Source organism: Bufo gargarizans, unplaced genomic scaffold, assembly GCF_014858855.1.
Source record: "Bufo gargarizans isolate SCDJY-AF-19 unplaced genomic scaffold, ASM1485885v1 original_scaffold_1579_pilon, whole genome shotgun sequence".
Classification (NCBI taxonomy): Eukaryota; Metazoa; Chordata; class Amphibia; order Anura; family Bufonidae; genus Bufo; species Bufo gargarizans.
The window spans coordinates 423039-444358 of record NW_025334421.1 but is presented as its reverse complement, the minus strand read 5'-3'; the positions used below and the strand labels follow the sequence as shown (position 1 = coordinate 444358).

Sequence of the window (21320 nt, the reverse complement as noted above, 5' to 3'; positions counted from 1 at the left end):
CATAGGGTCATTCAGAATAACTTCACACACACGCTTCTGTGCATTTCCAAGTCTAATTCTGTCACTAAATCCATACCGGTCACCCAGCGCCTAAATACTAGGCCTCAAATTTATATCCCGCTGAATTTGAATACAATACATTGGGCCAAATAATATATTTGTTGTTGTGGTGAACCATAACAATGAGAAAAACATCTAGTAAGGGACGCGGACGTGGACATGGTCGTGGTGGTGTTAGTGGACCCTCTGGTGCTGGGAGAGGACGTGGCCGTTCTGCCACATCCACACGTCCTAGTGTACCAACTACCTCAGGTCCCAGTAGCCGCCAGAATTTACAGCGATATATGGTGGGGCCCAATGCCGTTCTAAGGATGGTAAGGCCTGAGCAGGTACAGGCATTAGTCAATTGGGTGGCCGACAGTGGATCCAGCACGTTCACATTATCTCCCACCCAGTCTTCTGCAGAAAGCGCACAGATGGCGCCTGAAAACCAACCCCATCAGTCTGTCACATCACCCCCATGCATACCAGGGAAACTGTCTCAGCCTCAAGTTATGCAGCAGTCTCTTATGCTGTTTGAAGACTCCGCTGGCAGGGTTTCCCAAGGGCATCCACCTAGCCCTTCCCCAGCGGTGAAAGACATAGAATGCACTGACGCACAACCACTTATGTTTCCTGATGATGAGGACATGGGAATACCACCTCAGCATGTCTCTGATGATGACGAAACACAGGTGCCAACTGCTGCGTCTTTCTGCAGTGTGCAGACTGAACAGGAGGTCAGGGATCAAGACTGGGTGGAAGACGATGCAGGGGACGATGAGGTCCTAGACCCCACATGGAATGAAGGTCGTGCCACTGACTTTCACAGTTCGGAGGAAGAGGCAGTGGTGAGACCGAGCCAACAGCGTAGCAAAAGAGGGAGCAGTGGGCAAAAGCAGAACACCCGCCGCCAAGAGACTCCGCCTGCTACTGACCGCCGCCATCTGGGACCGAGCACCCCAAAGGCAGCTTCAAGGAGTTCCCTGGCATGGCACTTCTTCAAACAATGTGCTGACGACAAGACCCGAGTGGTTTGCACGCTGTGCCATCAGAGCCTGAAGCGAGGCATTAACGTTCTGAACCTGAGCACAACCTGCATGACCAGGCACCTGCATGCAAAGCATGAACTGCAGTGGAGTAAACACCTTAAAACCAAGGAAGTCACTCAGGCTCCCCCTGCTACCTCTTCTGCTGCTGCCGCCTCGGCCTATTCTGCTGCTGCCGCCTCGGCCTCTTCCTCCGCCTCTGGAGGAACGTTGGCACCTGCCGCCCAGCAAACAGGGGATGTACCACCAACACCACCACCACCACCTCCGTCACCAAGCGTCTCAACCATGTCACACGCCAGCGTTCAGCTCTCCATCTCACAAACATTTGATAGAAAGCGTAAATTCCCACCTAGCCACCCTCGATCCCTGGCCCTGAATGCCAGCATTTCTAAACTACTGGCCTATGAAATGCTGTCATTTAGGCTGGTGGACACAGACAGCTTCAAACAGCTCATGTCGCTTGCTGTCCCACAGTATGTTGTTCCCAGCCGGCACTACTTCTCCAAGAGAGCCGTGCCTTCCCTGCACAACCAAGTATCCGATAAAATCAAGTGTGCACTGCGCAACGCCATCTGTGGCAAGGTCCACCTAACCACAGATACGTGGACCAGTAAGCACGGCCAGGGACGCTATATCTCCCTAACTGCACACTGGGTAAATGTAGTGGCAGCTGGGCCCCAGGCGGAGAGCTGTTTGGCGCACGTCCTTCCGCCGCCAAGGATCGCAGGGCAACATTCTTTGCCTCCTGTTGCCACCTCCTCCTTCTCGGCTTCCTCCTCCTCTTCTTCCACCTGCTCATCCAGTCAGCCACACACCTTCACCACCAACTTCAGCACAGCCCGGGGTAAACGTCAGCAGGCCATTCTGAAACTCATATGTTTGGGGGACAGGCCCCACACCGCACAGGAGTTGTGGCGGGGTATAGAACAACAGACCGACGAGTGGTTGCTGCCGGTGAGCCTCAAGCCCGGCCTGGTGGTGTGTGATAATGGGCGAAATCTCGTTGCAGCTCTGGGACTAGCCAATTTGACGCACATCCCTTGCTTGGCGCATGTGCTGAATTTGGTGGTGCAGAAGTTCATTCACAACTACCCCGACATGTCAGAGCTGCTGCATAAAGTGCGGGCCGTCTGTTCGCGCTTCCGGCGTTCACATCCTGCTGCTGCTCGCCTGTCTGCGCTACAGCGTAACTTCGGCCTTCCCGCTCACCGCCTCATATGCGACGTGCCCACCAGGTGGAACTCCACCTTGCACATGCTGGACAGACTGTGCGAGCAGCAGCAGGCCATAGTGGAGTTTCAGCTGCAGCACGCACGGGTCAGTCGCACTACAGAACAGCACCACTTCACCACCAATGACTGGGCCTCCATGCGAGACCTGTGTGCCCTGTTGCGCTGTTTCGAGTACTCCACCAACATGGCCAGTGGCGATGACACCGTTATCAGCGTTACAATACCACTTCTATGTCTCCTTGAGAAAACACTTAGGGCGATGATGGAAGAGGAGGTGGCCCAGGAGGAGGAGGAGGAGGAGGAGGAAGAGGGGTCATTTTTAGCACTTTCAGGCCAGTCTCTTCGAAGTGACTCAGAGGGAGGTTTTTGGCAACAGCAGAGGCCAGGTACAAATGTGGCCAGCCAGGGCCCACTACTGGAGGACGAGGAGGACGAGGATGAGGAGGAGGTGGAGGAGGATGAGGATGAAGCATGGTCACAGCGGGGTGGCACCCAACGCAGCTCGGGTCCATCACTGGTGCGTGGCTGGGGGGAAAGGCAGGACGATGACGATACGCCTCCCACAGAGGACAGCTTGTCCTTATCCCTGGGCAGCCTGGCACACATGAGCGACTACATGCTGCAGTGCCTGCGCAACGACAGCAGAGTTGCCCACATTTTAACCTGTGCGGACTACTGGGTTGCCACCCTGCTGGATCCACGCTACAAAGACAATGTGCCCACCTTACTTCCTGCACTGGAGCGTGATAGGAAGATGCGCGAGTACAAGCGCACGTTGGTAGACGCGCTACTGAGAGCATTCCCAAATGTCACAGGGGAACAAGTGGAAGCCCAAGGCCAAGGCAGAGGAGGAGCAAGAGGTCGCCAAGGCAGCTGTGTCACGGCCAGCTCCTCTGAGGGCAGGGTTAGCATGGCAGAGATGTGGAAAACTTTTGTCAACACGCCACAGCTAACTGCACCACCACCTGATACGCAACGTGTTAGCAGGAGGCAACATTTCACTAACATGGTGGAACAGTACGTGTGCACACCCCTCCACGTACTGACTGATGGTTCGGCCCCATTCAACTTCTGGGTCTCTAAATTGTCCACGTGGCCAGAGCTAGCCTTTTATGCCTTGGAGGTGCTGGCCTGCCCGGCAGCCAGCGTTTTGTCTGAACGTGTATTCAGCACGGCAGGGGGCGTCATTACAGACAAACGCAGCCGCCTGTCTACAGCCAATGTGGACAAGCTGACGTTCATAAAAATGAACCAGGCATGGATCCCACAGGACCTGTCCGTCCCTTGTCCAGATTAGACATTAACTACCTCCCCATAACCATATATTATTGGACTCCAGGGCACTTCCTCATTCAATCCTATTTTTATTTTCATTTTACCATTATATTGCGATGCTACCCAAAGTTGAATGAACCTCTCCTCTGCCTGTGTGCTAGGCCTAAATATATGCCAATGGACTGTTGCAGTGGTGGCTGACATGAAGCCTGATTCTCTGCTATGACATGCAGACTAATTCTCTGCTGACATGAAGCCAGATTGTCTGTTACGGGACCTCTCTCCTCTGCCTGGGTGCTGGGCCTAAATTTATGACAATGGACTGTTGCAGTGGTGGCTGACGTGAAGCCTGATTCTCTGCTATGACATGCAGACTGATTCTCTGCTGACATGAAGCCAGATTCTCTGTTACGGGACCTCTCTCCTCTGCCTGTGGTGCTAGGGCCTAAATATATGCCAATGGACTGTTGCAGTGGTGGCTGACGTGAAGCCTCATTCTCTGCTATGACATGCAGACTAATTCTCTGCTGACATGAAGACAGATTCTCTGTTACGGGACCTCTCTCCTCTGCCTGGGTGCTGGGCCTAAATATATGCCAATGGACTGTTGCAGTGGTGGGTGACGTGAAGCCTCATTCTCTGCTATGACATGCAGACTAATTCTCTGCTGACATGAAGCCAGATTGTCTGTTACGGGACCTCTCTCCTCTGCCTGTGTGTGCTGGGCCTAAATATATGCCAATGGACTGTTGCAGTGGTGGCTGACGTGAAGCCTCATTCTCTGCTATGACATGCAGACTAATTCTCTGCTGACATGAAGACAGATTCTCTGTTACGGGACCTCTCTCCTCTGCCTGTGTGTGCTGGGCCTAAATATATGCCAATGGACTGTTGCAGTGGTGGCTGACGTGAAGCCTCATTCTCTGCTATGACATGCAGACTAATTCTCTGCTGACATGAAGACAGATTCTCTGTTACGGGACCTCCCTCCTCTGCCTGGGTGCTGGGCCTAAATATATGCCAATGGACTGTTGCAGTGGTGGGTGACGTGAAGCCTGATTCTCTGCTATGACATGCAGACTAATTCTCTGCTGACATGAAGACAGATTCTCTGTTACGGGACCTCTCTCCTCTGCCTGTGTGTGCTGGGCCTAAATATATGCCAATGGACTGTTGCAGTGGTGGCTGACGTGAAGCCTCATTCTCTGCTATGACATGCAGACTAATTCTCTGCTGACATGAAGACAGATTCTCTGTTACGGGACCTCTCTCCTCTGCCTGGGTGCTGGGCCTAAATATATGCCAATGGACTGTTGCAGTGGTGGCTGACGTGAAGCCTCATTCTCTGCTATGACATGCAGACTGATTCTCTGCTGACATGAAGCCAGATCGTCTGTTACGGGACCTCTCTGCCTCTGCCTGTGTGCTAGGCCTAAATATATGCCAATGGACTGTTGCAGTGGTGGGTGACGTGAAGCCTCATTCTCTGCTATGACATGCAGACTGATTCTCTGCTGACATGAAGCCAGATTGTCTGTTACGGGACCTCTCTGCTCTGCCTGTGTGCTAGGCCTAAATATATGCCAATGGACTGTTGCAGTGGTGGGTGACGTGAAGCCTCATTCTCTGCTATGACATGCAGACTAATTCTCTGCTGACATGAAGACAGATTCTCTGTTACGGGACCTCCCTCCTCTGCCTGGGTGCTGGGCCTAAATATATGCCAATGGACTGTTGCAGTGGTGGGTGACGTGAAGCCTCATTCTCTGCTATGACATGCAGACTAATTCTCTGCTGACATGAAGCCAGATTGTCTGTTACGGGACCTCTCTCCTCTGCCTGTGTGTGTGCTGGGCCTAAATATATGCCAATGGACTGTTGCAGTGGTGGCTGACGTGAAGCCTCATTCTCTGCTATGACATGCAGACTAATTCTCTGCTGACATGAAGACAGATTCTCTGTTACGGGACCTCCCTCCTCTGCCTGGGTGCTGGGCCTAAATATATGCCAATGGACTGTTGCAGTGGTGGGTGACGTGAAGCCTGATTCTCTGCTATGACATGCAGACTAATTCTCTGCTGACATGAAGACAGATTCTCTGTTACGGGACCTCTCTCCTCTGCCTGTGTGTGCTGGGCCTAAATATATGCCAATGGACTGTTGCAGTGGTGGCTGACGTGAAGCCTCATTCTCTGCTATGACATGCAGACTGATTCTCTGCTGTCATGAAGCCAGATTGTCTGTTACGGGACCTCTCTGCTCTGCCTGTGTGCTAGGCCTAAATATATGCCAATGGACTGTTGCAGTGGTGGGTGACGTGAAGCCTCATTCTCTGCTATGACATGCAGACTGATTCTCTGCTGTCATGAAGCCAGATTGTCTGTTACGGGACCTCTCTGCTCTGCCTGTGTGCTAGGCCTAAATATATGCCAATGGACTGTTGCAGTGGTGGGTGACGTGAAGCCTCATTCTCTGCTATGACATGCAGACTGATTCTCTGCTGTCATGAAGCCAGATTGTCTGTTACGGGACCTCTCTGCTCTGCCTGTGTGCTAGGCCTAAATATATGCCAATGGACTGTTGCAGTGGTGGGTGACGTGAAGCCTCATTCTCTGCTATGACATGCAGACTGATTCTCTGCTGACATGAAGCCAGATTGTCTGTTACGGGACCTCTCTCCTCTGCCTGTGTGCTAGGCCTAAATATATGCCAATGGACTGTTGCAGTGGTGGCTGACGTGAAGCCTCATTCTCTGCTATGACATGCAGACTAATTCTCTGCTGACATGAAGCCAGATTGTCTGTTACGGGACCTCTCTCCTCTGCCTGGGTGCTGGGCCTAAATTTATGACAATGGACTGTTGCAGTGGTGGCTGACGTGAAGCCTGATTCTCTGCTATGACATGCAGACTGATTCTCTGCTGACATGAAGCCAGATCCTCTGTTACGGGACCTCTCTCCTCTGCCTGTGTGTGTGCTGGGCCTAAATATATGCCAATGGACTGTTGCAGTGGTGGCTGACGTGAAGCCTCATTCTCTGCTATGACATGCAGACTGATTCTCTGCTGACATGAAGCCAGATTCTCTGTTACGGGACCTCTCTCCTCTGCCTGTGTGTGTGCTGGGCCTAAATATATGCCAATGGACTGTTGCAGTGGTGGCTGACGTGAAGCCTCATTCTCTGCTATGACATGCAGACTAATTCTCTGCTGACATGAAGACAGATTCTCTGTTACGGGACCTCCCTCCTCTGCCTGGGTGCTGGGCCTAAATATATGCCAATGGACTGTTGCAGTGGTGGCTGACGTGAAGCCTCATTCTCTGCTATGACATGCAGACTAATTCTCTGCTGACATGAAGACAGATTCTCTGTTACGGGACCTCTCTCCTCTGCCTGGGTGCCGGGGCCTAAATATCTGAGAATGGACTGTTCCAGTGGTGGGTGACGGGAAGCCAGATTCTCTGCTATGGAACCTCTCTCCAATTGATTTTGGTTAATTTTTATTTATTTAATTTTTAATTTAATTCATTTCCCTATCCACATTTGTTTGCAGGGGATTTACCTACATGTTGCTGCCTTTTGCAGCCCTCTAGCTCTTTCCTGGGCTGTTTTACAGCCTTTTTAGTGCCGAAAAGTTCGGGTCCCCATTGACTTCAATGGGGTTCGGGTTCGGGACGAAGTTCGGATCGGGTTCGGATCCCGAACCCGAACATTTCCGGGATGTTCGGCCGAACTTCTCGAACCCGAACATCCAGGTGTTCGCTCAACTCTAAATGTGATGAATAATGCAATAGATGCACCAATAAAGTCCTATCTTTTATAGCAACTGTGGGATGATTGTTTTCCCTCTACTGGTATAGTCACACAAGGTGGAATTTCCACAGTAGAATTTCTACCACAGTTTTCAAAAACTACACAACATATCCGAGGTTGTTGTTGAGAATTTGTCTTTTAAACTATACGTCTAAAAATATGCGCCACAGAAGATTTAGATGTGGATGAGATTTGCTAAAATCTCAACTATTTTGCTGGTACCTAAACATGCTGTAAAAAAATTCTGTCAACACACCCTCACATACATATTTCTTTGTCATAACACAAAAATAAAAGTATTTAAGCCTCAAACAACCATAAATTGTTAAGCAATTTTGCACCCATGATGGTTTAACAACCCTATTTTATTTTTATTCTTTTCATTTTGGCCTATAAAAATATTAGTGTGCGTAGAACTATTTCCTTTCGGAGAAATAACTTTCTTTTCTTAGATTTTTTAGGGGTAAAGTGCAAAAATCAGTTAACAGTTCTTCATTGCTTAAATTTGTGAAATGACTAAAAGAAAGTATTAAAACGGGTTTTGTTTCTGAAGTTTTTATACATAATATGTATAGTCTTAGGTGAAAGGGGTGGCAGGGGTAACAGATTGGGATGGTGTTTGGGGGGTGTTTTTTTTTTCTTTGATTGGGCTTATGCACATGACCGTATGTATTTTGCTATCCGTAAAAAATACGGATGATGTCTGTGTGCATTCCGTATTTTACGGAACAGCTGGCCCCAAATAGAACGATCAAAACCTAGTCTGTAAGGCAGACAATAATAGAACATGTTCTCTTTTTTTTTTTTTTTTTTTGCGGAAGGTAAATATGGACATTCCGAAACGGAATGCACATGTAGTAACTTCCGTTTATTTTGCAGACCCATTGAAATTAATGGTTCCGCATACGGTCCGCAAAAAGAATGGTACGGACATGGAAAGAAAATACGTCTGTGTGCATGAGCCCGTTGTCATACACATTCCCACCTTATCCTTTTTCAAAATATTTAGCAGTTTTCTTCTAAAACTAGGGTATCCATTAGTCACTGGCAGAGCTGATGTGGCTCTGCTGACACCCAGCAGCTGTACCATTCCAGGGTCATCCAGTAAAGCCTCATTAAAATGTCAGTGTTTTGGAGCCTCCAAAACCATAAGGTATAAGGGAAAGATCTGCACCTGTTCTGTTTAGAGCTGCACCAGGTTTTGGCTCAAAACCACTGATGTAAATCACTGACCAAAAACTAATGTGTGAATAAGGCATAATCATTAGATCACCAGGTTCAATAGAGACATCAGCAATTCCATAGCCTTTCTTCACTACTTACAGTAGGTTAACAAACACATATTTTTTCTCCTCAGAGACATTTGTCTACCTGACCATGTTCTTGTAAACTGCAGGACCTCTTGTAAAGAGAATTTTACTGCACTCAAGTACAGTCAAAAGCAAAGGACTGTATTTTGTACAATCATGGTATTTGGGCCATAGTTCACTATGATGGTGCTTTCACATGCAACAAATGTTATTGCAGAAATGTTTGTGACTAAGCACAGGTAAATTCGGCTTCAAGACAAATCGAATTTATACTGAAATTCGGATCCAATTCCACTTTGTGGGATTCAATTTGCTCATTTCTAGCAATGGGCATTCAAACACAAACATAGGTACCAAGGCTCTATTGCAGCACGTGAGGTGGCATCACCAAATCCAGTGGGAAAATAGAACTTGCCAGTATTCTCATTCAGAACAAGTATGTACTGTTTTAAATGTATGTAATTTATTTGTGTTGTGCTTGTTCTCAAACCATCTACCAATGTTATACTGGTTTTATGACAAAGAATTTAATCATTTTCCAGATCAATACAGTAACAGCATGGATAGATGGGAGCTCAATCTATGGCTCATCACATTCTTGGAGTGATGCTCTAAGAAGTTTCTCTGGAGGAAAGCTGGCTTCTGAACCAGAAGGAGTCTTTCCACCATATGCCACGCAAAGTCTTCCTATGTGGAGAGTTCCAGATCCTTCAACAGGCAAAACTGGGAATGATGGAATATATAGTAAGTATGTTTATAGTATAGGCATAAAGACATTTTTATAAACATGTAAAGCAACTGATTATTTCCCAAGATGTGTTTAAAAGGCTAATACATGGGACACCAAATAAAATGTTACAAGTAATTTTGCTATGAATTTAAAGGCGTTCTCTGGGTTTTGTACAGTTTGGTTAATAATTAATTCCTTGCTCTGCTGATAAAACTGCCCCGCAGGCTTTTCTGCCCAGGTGCAGACAGGATATCTGCGCTTCTTTTCTTGTTCAGATACATAATAGCCTGTGTGAGTGCAGCATGGACGGTGGCATCAGAAAAACAAGGGACAGGTAAGTATTAACTAAAATGTCTTTCTTCCATTGGATAAAAGAAAAGGCAGTTTTTATAAAAAGACCAGAGAACCCCTTTAAGTCTTCATGCTGCATAAAAAAATCTTTGCAGGATCTATGAAATGTTAAAAAGGTTGTCTCATGAAGATAATTCCTATCTATATGACTTATTAGAGCATACAGTATGGAGATCATCGAGGATGTCCACAGACTATGAACCTCCTCCATGAGCCAGAATTCTGGGGATATTGATCTGTCCCTGTATTACATGGATGGCCATTCATCTAAATATCTGGTACCTTATACAACAATGCTTTGTAGGATGAGTTTCCCAAGTCAAAATCTTCTATTTGTATGGGGTGTTGGAAGTAGGAGTTGGTGTGATCAGCTAATTGGCCTGGTGGCCATATTTTGAAAGGGCTTGTCTCTGATGTAGAATCCCCTTAAAGACCTTTTAAGTAAACATACAAATCAGATGGAGATAGTATGTGTAGAATGTTTTTCTTCATTTATCATAGGCTTCAAAAACTTTGTAATGGAAGCATCAGCACAAACATGATTAAAACAAACCCACTTCTATTCAAACCATTAAAAATCAAAAAGACAGCACACACCAGAGATATCCAACATATTGCATTGGCAGAGAAAACCCCATGCAACTTGTTTCAGACCAACCTGATTCTTTTGTACTACTGTAGGTATTTGAGGTTGGGCTGTTAAAAAAGGCCAGGCTGGTCTGAAATATGTTGCCTGTCAATGCTATATGTTTGCTATCTTTTGTGAGGGCTGTCTAAGAAATTTTTTATGGAGATTAATTTGTTTAAACCACTTTGGTGCTGGTACTGCTACTATAAACTTTTTGAAGCCTATGCCTAGTGGCAGACAACTAAGCTGATTTTTTTTTCCACCTGTCTGATTATCATCGGTTGAATTATGTTCTTTTTAGTCAAACCTGTAAAGATGGTGAATAAATGTATCATTAGTAATTTTCTTTGGTTGTATACTTGTAGGCCATTTACAATTTTTGTAACATTTTCATGAATTTTATTAAAGAAAGAATAGAAAAGGTCTTAAAAATCTAAAGATCTTGTACCTGTAAAACATATAAAAATATGATTATATTTGGATCTGATTTATAGGCTTCGGTAATGCTATGGGAAATGAAAGTCCATTTATCCAAGCAGAGAGCCTTGTTTGGTTTCGATACCACAATTTTATAGCGAACGAACTGGCAAAGAAGAACAGTGATTGGTCTGATGAAGTTTTGTTTCAGAATGCAAGGAAATGGGTGATTGCAACATACCAGGTAGTGCTTATTCATATTGTTACATATTCCACAGTGCTGTACAGACAATGCAAATCAACCCATGTTTCATAATGTAACTTTTCCATCTTGCAAATACTAGGTCAAACTGAAAAATAAGTTTAAAATATTATATATGACATTTTAAATTAGTGACCAATTTGTAATGTACCATTTTATGTTTGTTGTTTTTTAGAATATTGTGTTTTATGAATGGCTCCCTACGTTCTTCCCATTGTCACAAAATTTGACGGAATATAATGGTATGTAATAGCTGTTAATAGCAAAAAGGGGAAAAAAATTGCTATTGTACATAATTGTATATAGCCAAATGTCTACATATCACATGTTAAATAAATCTGTAGAAAAAAACTTTAATCTTGATATCACTAGCTACAAATAATTAACTTTTTTATTTTTATTTTGATTAAGAATAGGTTCAACAGTCATAGTCAACTTCCTTGGCAACATATAGAGAGAGGTGGATTTTTACAGGACCGTTGAAATAAAGCAAATAACCTTTGTTTTATAATGTATAGTAAACCGTTATATATCAAAATAAAGGAAAATCCAAGCTCCTACAATAGGGATCATGCATTGTCTGGTGCCAAGCATCTACTAATGTATCCTTTCTTACTTTTCCTTCTGGGCTGAGATATCCCAAATTGATTTCTGAGAGATGAACGGCTTTTTTAAAAAAAATGTGTGCTTTAAGTAATGCAAAATTATTTCTTTTCAAACCTGGTCATCTCATACAACTCATCCTGTGATATTGTGAACCAAAAGGAAGCATAAGGATAGATACAATTGTAACTACTTGGCACTAGTCATTCTCCTGTAAAACAGGAAACAGTTTTTCTCTGTGGTGAGCTATCTATCTATCTATTTCTTGTTGGTATCATCGGTTCAGGCAATAGTCTGAACATTTATGCTTTCACTTCCAACTAGACAAGAGCGAACCTTTTAAAATCTGGTTTGTTTCAGGTTTGCCATATTTTTCAAAAAGTTCAGTTCAGATCTGATTCTAGTTGAACCAAAGTTGCTACAATTGCCCAGAAAATTGGTATATACCATAACACCAGCTACTCTCCTAGCACCTATCAACAGAATTATTAGGAAAAAGATGTTATCTATTTTCATAATTTTTTTTTTTACAAACTTTTGCTTTTTGTCTCCCCCTTCCTAAGCTCTAGAAGGCAATGACAGCAATAGTAAATAAAGTCAACAGCCAAGAGTCCAAGCCCACCGCTTGGTACACACTCCAGAAAAATTACATTTAGTCAAAGGTGTGAAAGTGCAAGTGCAATTTATATTTGCTATATAGCCACACAACCCTTGCTTGCCTAGCCAAGAGTCCCAGCACACCGCCTGCACCAAATCCAGGAAAAATGAAAATTAGGCGAAGGTGCGGAAATGCACCACATTTGTGCACCAGTGAAAGTAAAATTTTCCATATAGCAGTGGTACCCTTGCTTGCCTGGACAAGAGTCTCAGCACAGTTCCCGGACCACACTCCAGAAAAATTACATTTAGGCAAAGGCACGGAAGTGTGCCATATTTACCACAACTAAGCGCCTGAACAACCAGCAACTTGGCCAGGTGGAAGTTAGGCTTAGACTAGCTATCATAAAGAAGACCAGGAGAAGGAGAACAGACTTGTTCTGAATGAGAATACTGGCAAGTTCTATTTTCCCACTGGATTTGGTGATGCTGCCTCACGTGCTGCAATAGAGCCTTGGTACCTATGTTTGTGTTTGAATGCCCATGGCTAGAAATGAGCAAAAGTGGAATTGGATCCGAATTTCTGTATAAATTCAGTATAAATTCAGTATAAATTCAATTTGTCTTGAAGCCGAATTTCCTTGTGCTTCGTGTTAGCGAATCAATTTAATCTGAAATAGTGTAAAAAACACTGGATCTGTCCAAAGCTTCAGGTTCGTTTGGCGGACAAATTTTTGTGAAATTCGTAACAAACCCAGTTTGTTACTAATCACTTTACTCATTCTTATTTCCATCATTTTGAAATGATGATAAATATTTTTTTCTTCTTCATATTTTAGGGTACAAACAGCATGTGGATCCAAGCATATCTCCAGAATTTTTGGCACTAACATCACTAATGTTGTATACCATGACGCCTTCAGGAGTCTACATGAGGTATTGTTTTGCATTTTAGTTCAAACTAAAGATTTTTTTTTTTAAAGTAGCATTTCCTTAACATTATGGTATATAGAGATCATAAATTCAGATATATAGATATCAGTAAATTTCACTGAATATTCATGCCAGGCCAAATGATGATAAATTACATAAATATGTAATGTTAATTTATACTGTGCTGTATTGATATACACAGGTTGGGTTCAAAGGATTGTTTGCCACAAAGAATTGCCAGTAGTGATGAGCGAATTTCTTGACTCAGTCAGGCAATTCGATTAGGGTGCCAAAAAATTGAACCAGAATCAAAAATGTTTCTCTTTTTGGGTGTAAATGTCTGCCAGTGCCTGGGGTTAGGTGATTCTCCTTCTTCCTCTGTTCTGTCTTCTGCTGATACTATTTAAATAAATTTACCCACACCCAATTGAGAAAAATTTGGATTCAGGTTTGACCAGAATTTTTGGAGAATTCTGATCAAATTCGATAAATTCATTTATTTTCACCCGCAAACATTGTTTATGGCTGGGATGTTCTTAGCATATAGATATCTACATAAAATACATGGTATTTGCATTAATGGACAAAGTAAAAAAAAAAAAAAGAAAGCTATAAAGAATGTAGGGGTATATTTATCAAGACTGGTGTGAAGTAGAACTGGCTTAGTTGCCTGTAGCAACCAATCAGATCCCACCTTTACATTTTTCAGAGCTCCTTTAGAAAATGAAAGGTGTAATCTGATTGGTTGCTATGGGCAACTAAGCCCGTTTTCTTTAACGCCAGTTTGAATATCCCCCATAGTGTTTTTCTGGACAGTAAGTCAGTCATGAGTCTTGTCTGTACAAATTGTACAATACATATGTATTCATACTGTTAACCTACACCCACATATTATTCTAGAGATGAAAAATGTACATTAATAAATGTGAAAAATAGGGATGGTGGAAAATCGTCTGCTCTTCGCTTGTGCAACAATTACTGGAACCGAGAGGTTAGTGGTGTGATAAAATCTGGATGTAAAGTTTGAAATTTTATATGAAAAGATTGGTGTGTGGATGTCAAAAAATGGAGAAAAACTACACTTAGATTGTTGTCCTGCTCTGCATTTAAAGTGACACCCTTACAAACTACTAGCCATATGCACTATACCTCCAGTATTTACCAGTATTCGGGAGTTCTGCATCTGTAACTTTTGTCATCATACAGTTCTGCTGCTTTTCGTTTCAGCCCTAGGGGACTGCCAAAGACAGTTCTTGTACTTGGCTATCTCTGGCCGTCCCATAGAATTAACTGGAGCGGTGGACAGGCAGTTAAAACAAAGGCAGAATTGCTGTTAATGTATATTTACTTAATGAGGTACTTAGTGGACAGTAGGTACAGTATGTTCTGTGATATCTGCTGCTATACTGTGTTATTATATCATACTGCACTTGCATTTTTATTATACATCATACAGGCTGAGTAACATCTGCCCTTTTATGTCCACCATTTTTTTTATGTTGGGTTTTAATTAGTGTTTCTATTCTCTGCGGTATTTTGTGCTGTACTGTAGTATGTGTTTCTGCTGGGGTAGTATTGTGTGCTGCACTTTTACACTACTGATTCTGCCTACTTGAGTTGTCCCTGCCTACTTATGTTGGCCTCATATTCTGTCAATTGGGACCACTTACGACGAGGAGCCACTTTCGTTTTTTCTAGGGCCATTTTATGTTCCCAGTCCACCCTATAGGACACACACAATTTGGTCTGAGACAACCTTAAGGATTACATGTCCTTAATCTCGGTCCATAATTTGTAGAGTAGAGAAATGTTTTAGGAGCTGCAATTACTTTTTCAGACTTTTTTCTTTTTTCTACATACTAAATTAATTTTATGTTCTCTCTGCATTTTCAGAACCCCAACCTGAAAACTCTGGTTGATGTTGATAATTTGTTGATGGGCATGTGTTCTCAAATAGCTGAAGAAGAAGATCACATTGTGGTGTCAGATTTGAGAGGTAAAATATGCAACTTATTGTTATCATAAAGCATGATTTCTTTCCAGCTATATACCACGGGGCATAGTTTATGGCACACAAAGATTGCAGTGACCTTCATGAACTGGAGCCTGAGGAGGCCCAAAGCTTGTTGTCCTACAAAGTGGGCTGGACCTAGCATTTACAATACTCGTTCTTTAGAATCAGCATTAGAATTATAAGATGTAGATGTGTGGTCCATGTCTTTTTTCTACAGTTGTTGCCTTCAGTGGCGTAGCTAAAAATGACTGGGCCCCACAGCAATTTTTTTAATGGGGCCCCCTCCCCCAGTTATTTTTTCACAACTCCTTCATTTCATTCCACCCCCATAACTGTGGATAGTAAAGATCGCTCTCTCACACCAGGCCCAGCAGCTGTTCCATCAGTTTTCTACCCTGTCTATACTGTCACTGTATATAATTTCATTGTGTAATACTGTTGAGGGAGCCCTGACTAAATCTTTTAGTCCTCCTCTTCCTGTATGGGCCCCTTCTGGGTCAGGGCCGCAAAGCAGCCGCTTCCCCTGCTTCCCCTATAGTTACGCCCCTGGTTGCCTTCTATGGAATCATTACTCAGCATGTTAAGCTATACCCATTATTATAATTATCATCATTTTACTCATTTTTATAGCGCTGACATATTCTGCAGCATTTTACAGACATTACCATTACTTACTGTCCCCAGTGGAGCTCACAATCTAAGTTCCCTATCAGTATGTCTTTGGAGTGTGGGAGGAAACCCATGCAAATATGGGAAGAACATGCAAACACCATGCAGATGTTGGCCTTGGTCAGCTTCAAACCTAGGACTACATATACGTATGTATATGTATACATATACATATAAGTAGTGATATTTAAATAAGGTAGTATTTATATGGATACAAACCAATCTAATTATGGAGCTTAGGTCCCAAACGACTGCTAGAAGTGATAGAAAACTTTTTTTTTTGTTTATATCCTTTTATACATCCTCTTTATTTTTTTTACTGATCCATTTGTTTGTAGTAATAGTGACGGCATAGAAAATAGGATTGATTGTGAAAATTCATACATTTTAGACTACTGGTATGGGCAGATCAAGTATTCTCGAACAGACTTATTGGCTTCTAGTATCCTACGAGGGAGAGACATGGGACTTCCTAGTTATAACAAATTAAGGAACCACTATGGATTTCAACCTTTAGACTGGGACAAAATCCGTAACCCCATCATAAGAGAACAGGTAAGTGAACTTATCTTCCACAATGTCCAGAAATATTTGTAATACTCTTATCAGTTCATAATCATGTTGTATAAAGAGAAGGGTAAAGGCCCTTTTACACTTGCTGACACAGCAAACAAACATCGGGAATAAACTGTTTATTCCCAATACTTGTTTGCCCGTCAGAAGAGGTGAGAGCTGCACTTAGATGAAGCAATCATCTCGGTTAGTTGTATAGGGGCAAGTGGTCATTACAGCACAGTCTTTTAGATAGATTTACTAAAACTGGTCTTTCCGATGCCAGTCTTAGTAAAAATTTGCGCTGGAGTACGATGCACCAAATTTATTAAAATGTGCAAGGTGCTTAATAAATTTGGTACACCTTCTGGCTACTTTATTTTATTCACTTATATGGCACTGACATATTCCACAGTGCTTTACAGACATCATCGCTTGCTGTCACCAATGGAGCTCACAATCTAATTTCCTTACCATTATGTTTTTGGAGTGTAAGAGGAAACTGGTGTACCCAGAGGAAACCCACACAAACATGGGGAGAACATACAAGCTGCATGTAGATGTTTTCCTTGGTCATATTTGAACTTAGGACTCCAGCACTGCAAGGGACCAGTGCTAACCACTGAGCCACTTTGATGCCCACTGAAATCTATGATAGCTATGAGCTGGAGTAGATTTCAGCTATGATCTATGCCAGTTTTTGGTGTGAATTATAGTAAATCCAGTGGCCCCTAGAGTTAGATCCCTGTCCAGTTAGGCTCAGCCCCTTACATTAATAAATCTCCCCTGCTATTTCTGGGCAGCAGATCGCTATTTAGAGAGGACAATCAGCTGCCAAGAAGCAATACTTCAAAAGAAAAGGGTCTGGTTCTGTGTCAGCCAATAGAGAACTGGTTTATTGCTCTTATTTAGACAAACAAAATAAGAGTCTTAAAGATTTGATACTTTTTAATGGGTAATGAAAATGGAAGAAACAGCTGCATATCTCTTAGGCCTGTTGTACACGACCGTGTGTCCCCCGTGACCGTATTGCGGCCGGGATACAGCGGGTCCGCAATACACGGGACACCGGCCGTGTGCATTGTGCATCACGGATGTGGACCCATTCACTTGAATGGGTCCCCAAATCCAAGAGATGCGGAACGGGAGCACGGAACGGAACCCTACAGATACACTACCGAGTGCTTTCGTGGGGTACCGTTCCATGCTTCCGTTCAGCTAAAAGATAGAACTTGTCCTGCAATTGCTACATTACACTGTCAAGGCAACAGTGTTACAAATATACTAGAACAAAAGTAACCAGAAGACATAAATGATAATTTTAGATACTTTTATTCAGTCAGTAGGTAATTATGTTTACAAGCAACAATAAAAGTTATGTTTTAATATGTCTATATATTTATGTATATATACAGACGTGGACAAAATTGTTGGTACCCTTTGGTCAATGAAAGAAAAAGTCACAATGGTCACAGAAATAACTTTAATCTGACAAAAGTAATAATAAATTAAAATTCTATAAATGTTAACCAATGAAAGTCAGACATTGTTTTTCAACCATGCTTCAACAGAATTATGTAAAAAAATAAACTCATGAAACAGGCATGGACAAAAATGATGGTACCCCTAACTTAATATTTTGTTGCGCAACCTTTTGAGGCAATCACTGCAATCAAACGCTTCCTGTAACTGTCAATGAGACATCTGCACCTCTCAGCAGGTATTTTGGCCCACTCCTCATGAGCAAACTGCTCCAGTTGTGTCCGGTTTGAAGGGTGCCTTTTCCAGACTGCATGTTTCAGCTCCTTCCAAAGATGCTCAATAGGATTGAGGTCAGGGCTCATAGAAGGCCACTTTAGAATAGTCCAATTTTTTCCTCTTAGCCATTCTTGGGTGTTTTTAGCGGTGTGTTTTGGGTCATTGTCCTGTTGCAAGACCCATGACCTGCGACTGAGACCAAGCTTTCTGACACTGGCTAGTACATTTCTCTCTAGAATTCCTTGATAGTCTTGAGATTTCATTGTACCCTGCACAGATTCAAGACACCCTGTGCCAGACGCAGCAAAGCAGCCCCAGAACATAACAGAGCCTCCTCCATGTTTCACAGTAGGGACAGTGTTCTTTTCTTGATATGCTTCATTTTTTCGTCTGTGAACATACAGCTGATGTGCCTTGGCAAAAACTTCGATTTTTGTCTCATCTGTCCACAGGACATTCTCCCAGAAGCTTTGTGGCTTGTCAACATGTAGTTTGGCATATTCCAGTCTTGCTTTTTTATGATTCGTTTTCAACAATGGTGTCCTCCTTGGTCGTCTCCCATGTAGTCCACTTTGGCTCAAACAACGACGGATGGTGCGATCTGACACTGATGTTCCTTGAGCATGAAGTTCACCTTGAATCTCTTTAGAAGTCTTTCTAGGCTCTTTTGTTACCATTCGGATTATCCGTCTCTTAGATTTGTCATCAATTTTCCTCCTGCGGCCACGTCCAGGGAGGTTGGCTACAGTCCCATGGATCTTAAACTTATGAATAATATGTGCAACTGTACTCACAGGAACATCTAGTTGCTTGGAGATGGTCTTATAGCCTTTACCTTTAACATGCTTGTCTATAATTTTCTTTCTGATCTCTTGAGACAGCTCTTTCCTTTGCTTCCTCTGGTCCATGTCGAGTGTGGTACACACCATATCACCAAACAACACAGTGATTACCTGGAGCCATATATATAGGCCCAATGGCTGATTACAAGGTTGTAGACACCTGTGATGCTAATTAGTGGACACACCTTGAATTAACATGTCCCTTTGGTCACATTATGTTCTGTGTTTTCTAGGGGTACCATCATTTTTGTCCATGCCTGTTTCATGAGTTTATTTTTTTACATAATTCTGTTGAAGCATGGTTGAAAAACAATGTCTGACTTTCATTGGTTAACATTTATAGAATTTTAATTTATTATTACTTTTGTCAGATTAAAGTTATTTCTGTGACCATTGTGACTTTTTCTTTCATTGACCAAAGGGTACCAACAATTTTGTCCACGTCTGTATATATATATATATATATATATATATAAATTAGTTTCTACCTGTCTGTTCTTTATGCGTGACCAAACAACTGGAACGATCTGCACCAAATTTGGCACATAGGTACATCAGGTGTCTGGGAAGGTTTTAGACCGAGTCTCAGCTCTCTAGGAAGTACCGTTACTGAAATATGCCCACAAAGTGCAAATATGGCACCATCACACGACCTTTATTAGCCAGTAGAAGCCTGCAGGTCTTTCTCCTCATATACCAACTGCCATACACACGGTCACATGACCCATATCAGCCAATAGAAGCTCGCAAGTCCTTCAGTTTCGACATGCACACAGTTTCACACCAGGTTTCCATAACAACCGAGCCATTTTTCTTCACTTCTGTAGGTCATCTTTAACCTGTTCCGGACATAGGGCGTACAGGTATGCCCTGATGTCCTGGTACTTAGGAACACAGGGCGCACCTGTACGTCCTGAGTAGTCCCGATCACTGCCGCCCAGCGGGCTGTGATAGGAACTGGGTGCATGCTCAAATCATTGAGCAGGCACCCTTGGACAATGCGCTGACCCCCCCCCCCCCCATGTCGGCGATCGCAGCAAACCACAGGTCAATTTAGCCCAGAACAGGATGGTGATCGGTGGTGTGATAATACACCACCAATCACGATCCTGAGAGGTGATGGTGACATCACCTCTCAGGATCGGCTCTCATTGGTCGGCTGAGCGGGTGGGCAGTTCAAATTACGTCCGATGCTTCAGAGATCATCAGCCAGCACCCCATCTGTGCCGCAGCACCACCATCTGTGCCCAGCAACCCCATCTGTTCACCACCTGCAAGGTATTTAGGGAAAGGTTAGGTTAGGCAAGGCATATTCAGGGAAAGTTAGTGGAAGTTCTATTGCATCACCCTAAATCAGGTGTCTGGGGTCCACAGCACAGCTGTGTCACCCTAGACCACCCCCAGGGGGGCTGCAGCTTGCCCCCCCACAACTCTTTTTTGGGGCGCAAGTCGTTTTTTTTTTTTTCCTGCGTATGCTGACTGTGGCTGGCACTCTTAGCGTCCGGCCACTGTTAGCGCATTGCACACACCACCGCTGATCAGCTTTGGACGGCTGATCAGCGAGTTTGAATTTTTTTATTAATTTTTTGCCCTTTTTTTGTTAGTTTTTTTTGTCTGTTAGGTTTAGGGTAAGTTCGTGAACCCCATGCCCCCACACACATGCACACCAAATAAAGTTTAACGCGCACATACACACACACACACACACACTCCCCTATGGCCCGCCGGATGTTCTCGGCCAAGGAGGCATACTGCCAGCTTGCCTCAGAGTCCAAGAGCCACAGTGATGACGAGCATGACCCCACTTTTCTTTTGTTATCTAGCGATGATGATAAGCCCCAAAGAGGGCGGAGCAAGGGGACCGCCATGCTAGGGACCAGTGGCGTAACTAGAGTTCTATGGGCCCCAGGGCAAACTTTGAATCGGGGCCCCCCACCCCAAGACTCCGCCCACCCCACGACTCCGCCCGTCCACTATCCATCCATCCATCCGCCCCGGCCCTGATTTCAGACCATAATAATGTCTGAATTCAGGGGGTAGGGCGGATGGATGGATGATCAGTGGACGGTAATGATGTCTGAAGTCAGGGTGTGGGTGGGGCAGAAGGATGGATGAATCATTACATTACTAATACTACCTACCAGTCTATAGACCAGTCCAGGAAGATGGTCCTGCTGGAGTACTTCTGCTGCAATGACCGGCGCTCGCCCTTGATGGTTCGTGTCTGGTGACTTGGTCGGTCG

At 43.8% G+C, this 21320-nt stretch overlaps 1 protein-coding gene across 1 annotated transcript in view; it reads left to right on the top strand.

Moving 5' to 3' along the window:
* The window catches only part of LOC122923413 (dual oxidase 1-like), a 119418-nt gene that overhangs the window by 22064 nt on the left and 76034 nt on the right, over positions 1 to 21320 (top strand). Inside the window, exons 6-12 of the mRNA XM_044274222.1 lie at positions 9264 to 9465; positions 10925 to 11091; positions 11285 to 11351; positions 13149 to 13245; positions 14143 to 14233; positions 15136 to 15238; positions 16317 to 16480. Of these exons, the coding sequence (XP_044130157.1) occupies positions 9264 to 9465; positions 10925 to 11091; positions 11285 to 11351; positions 13149 to 13245; positions 14143 to 14233; positions 15136 to 15238; positions 16317 to 16480 (891 nt within the window). The remainder of the gene's footprint in view (positions 1 to 9263; positions 9466 to 10924; positions 11092 to 11284; positions 11352 to 13148; positions 13246 to 14142; positions 14234 to 15135; positions 15239 to 16316; positions 16481 to 21320) is intronic.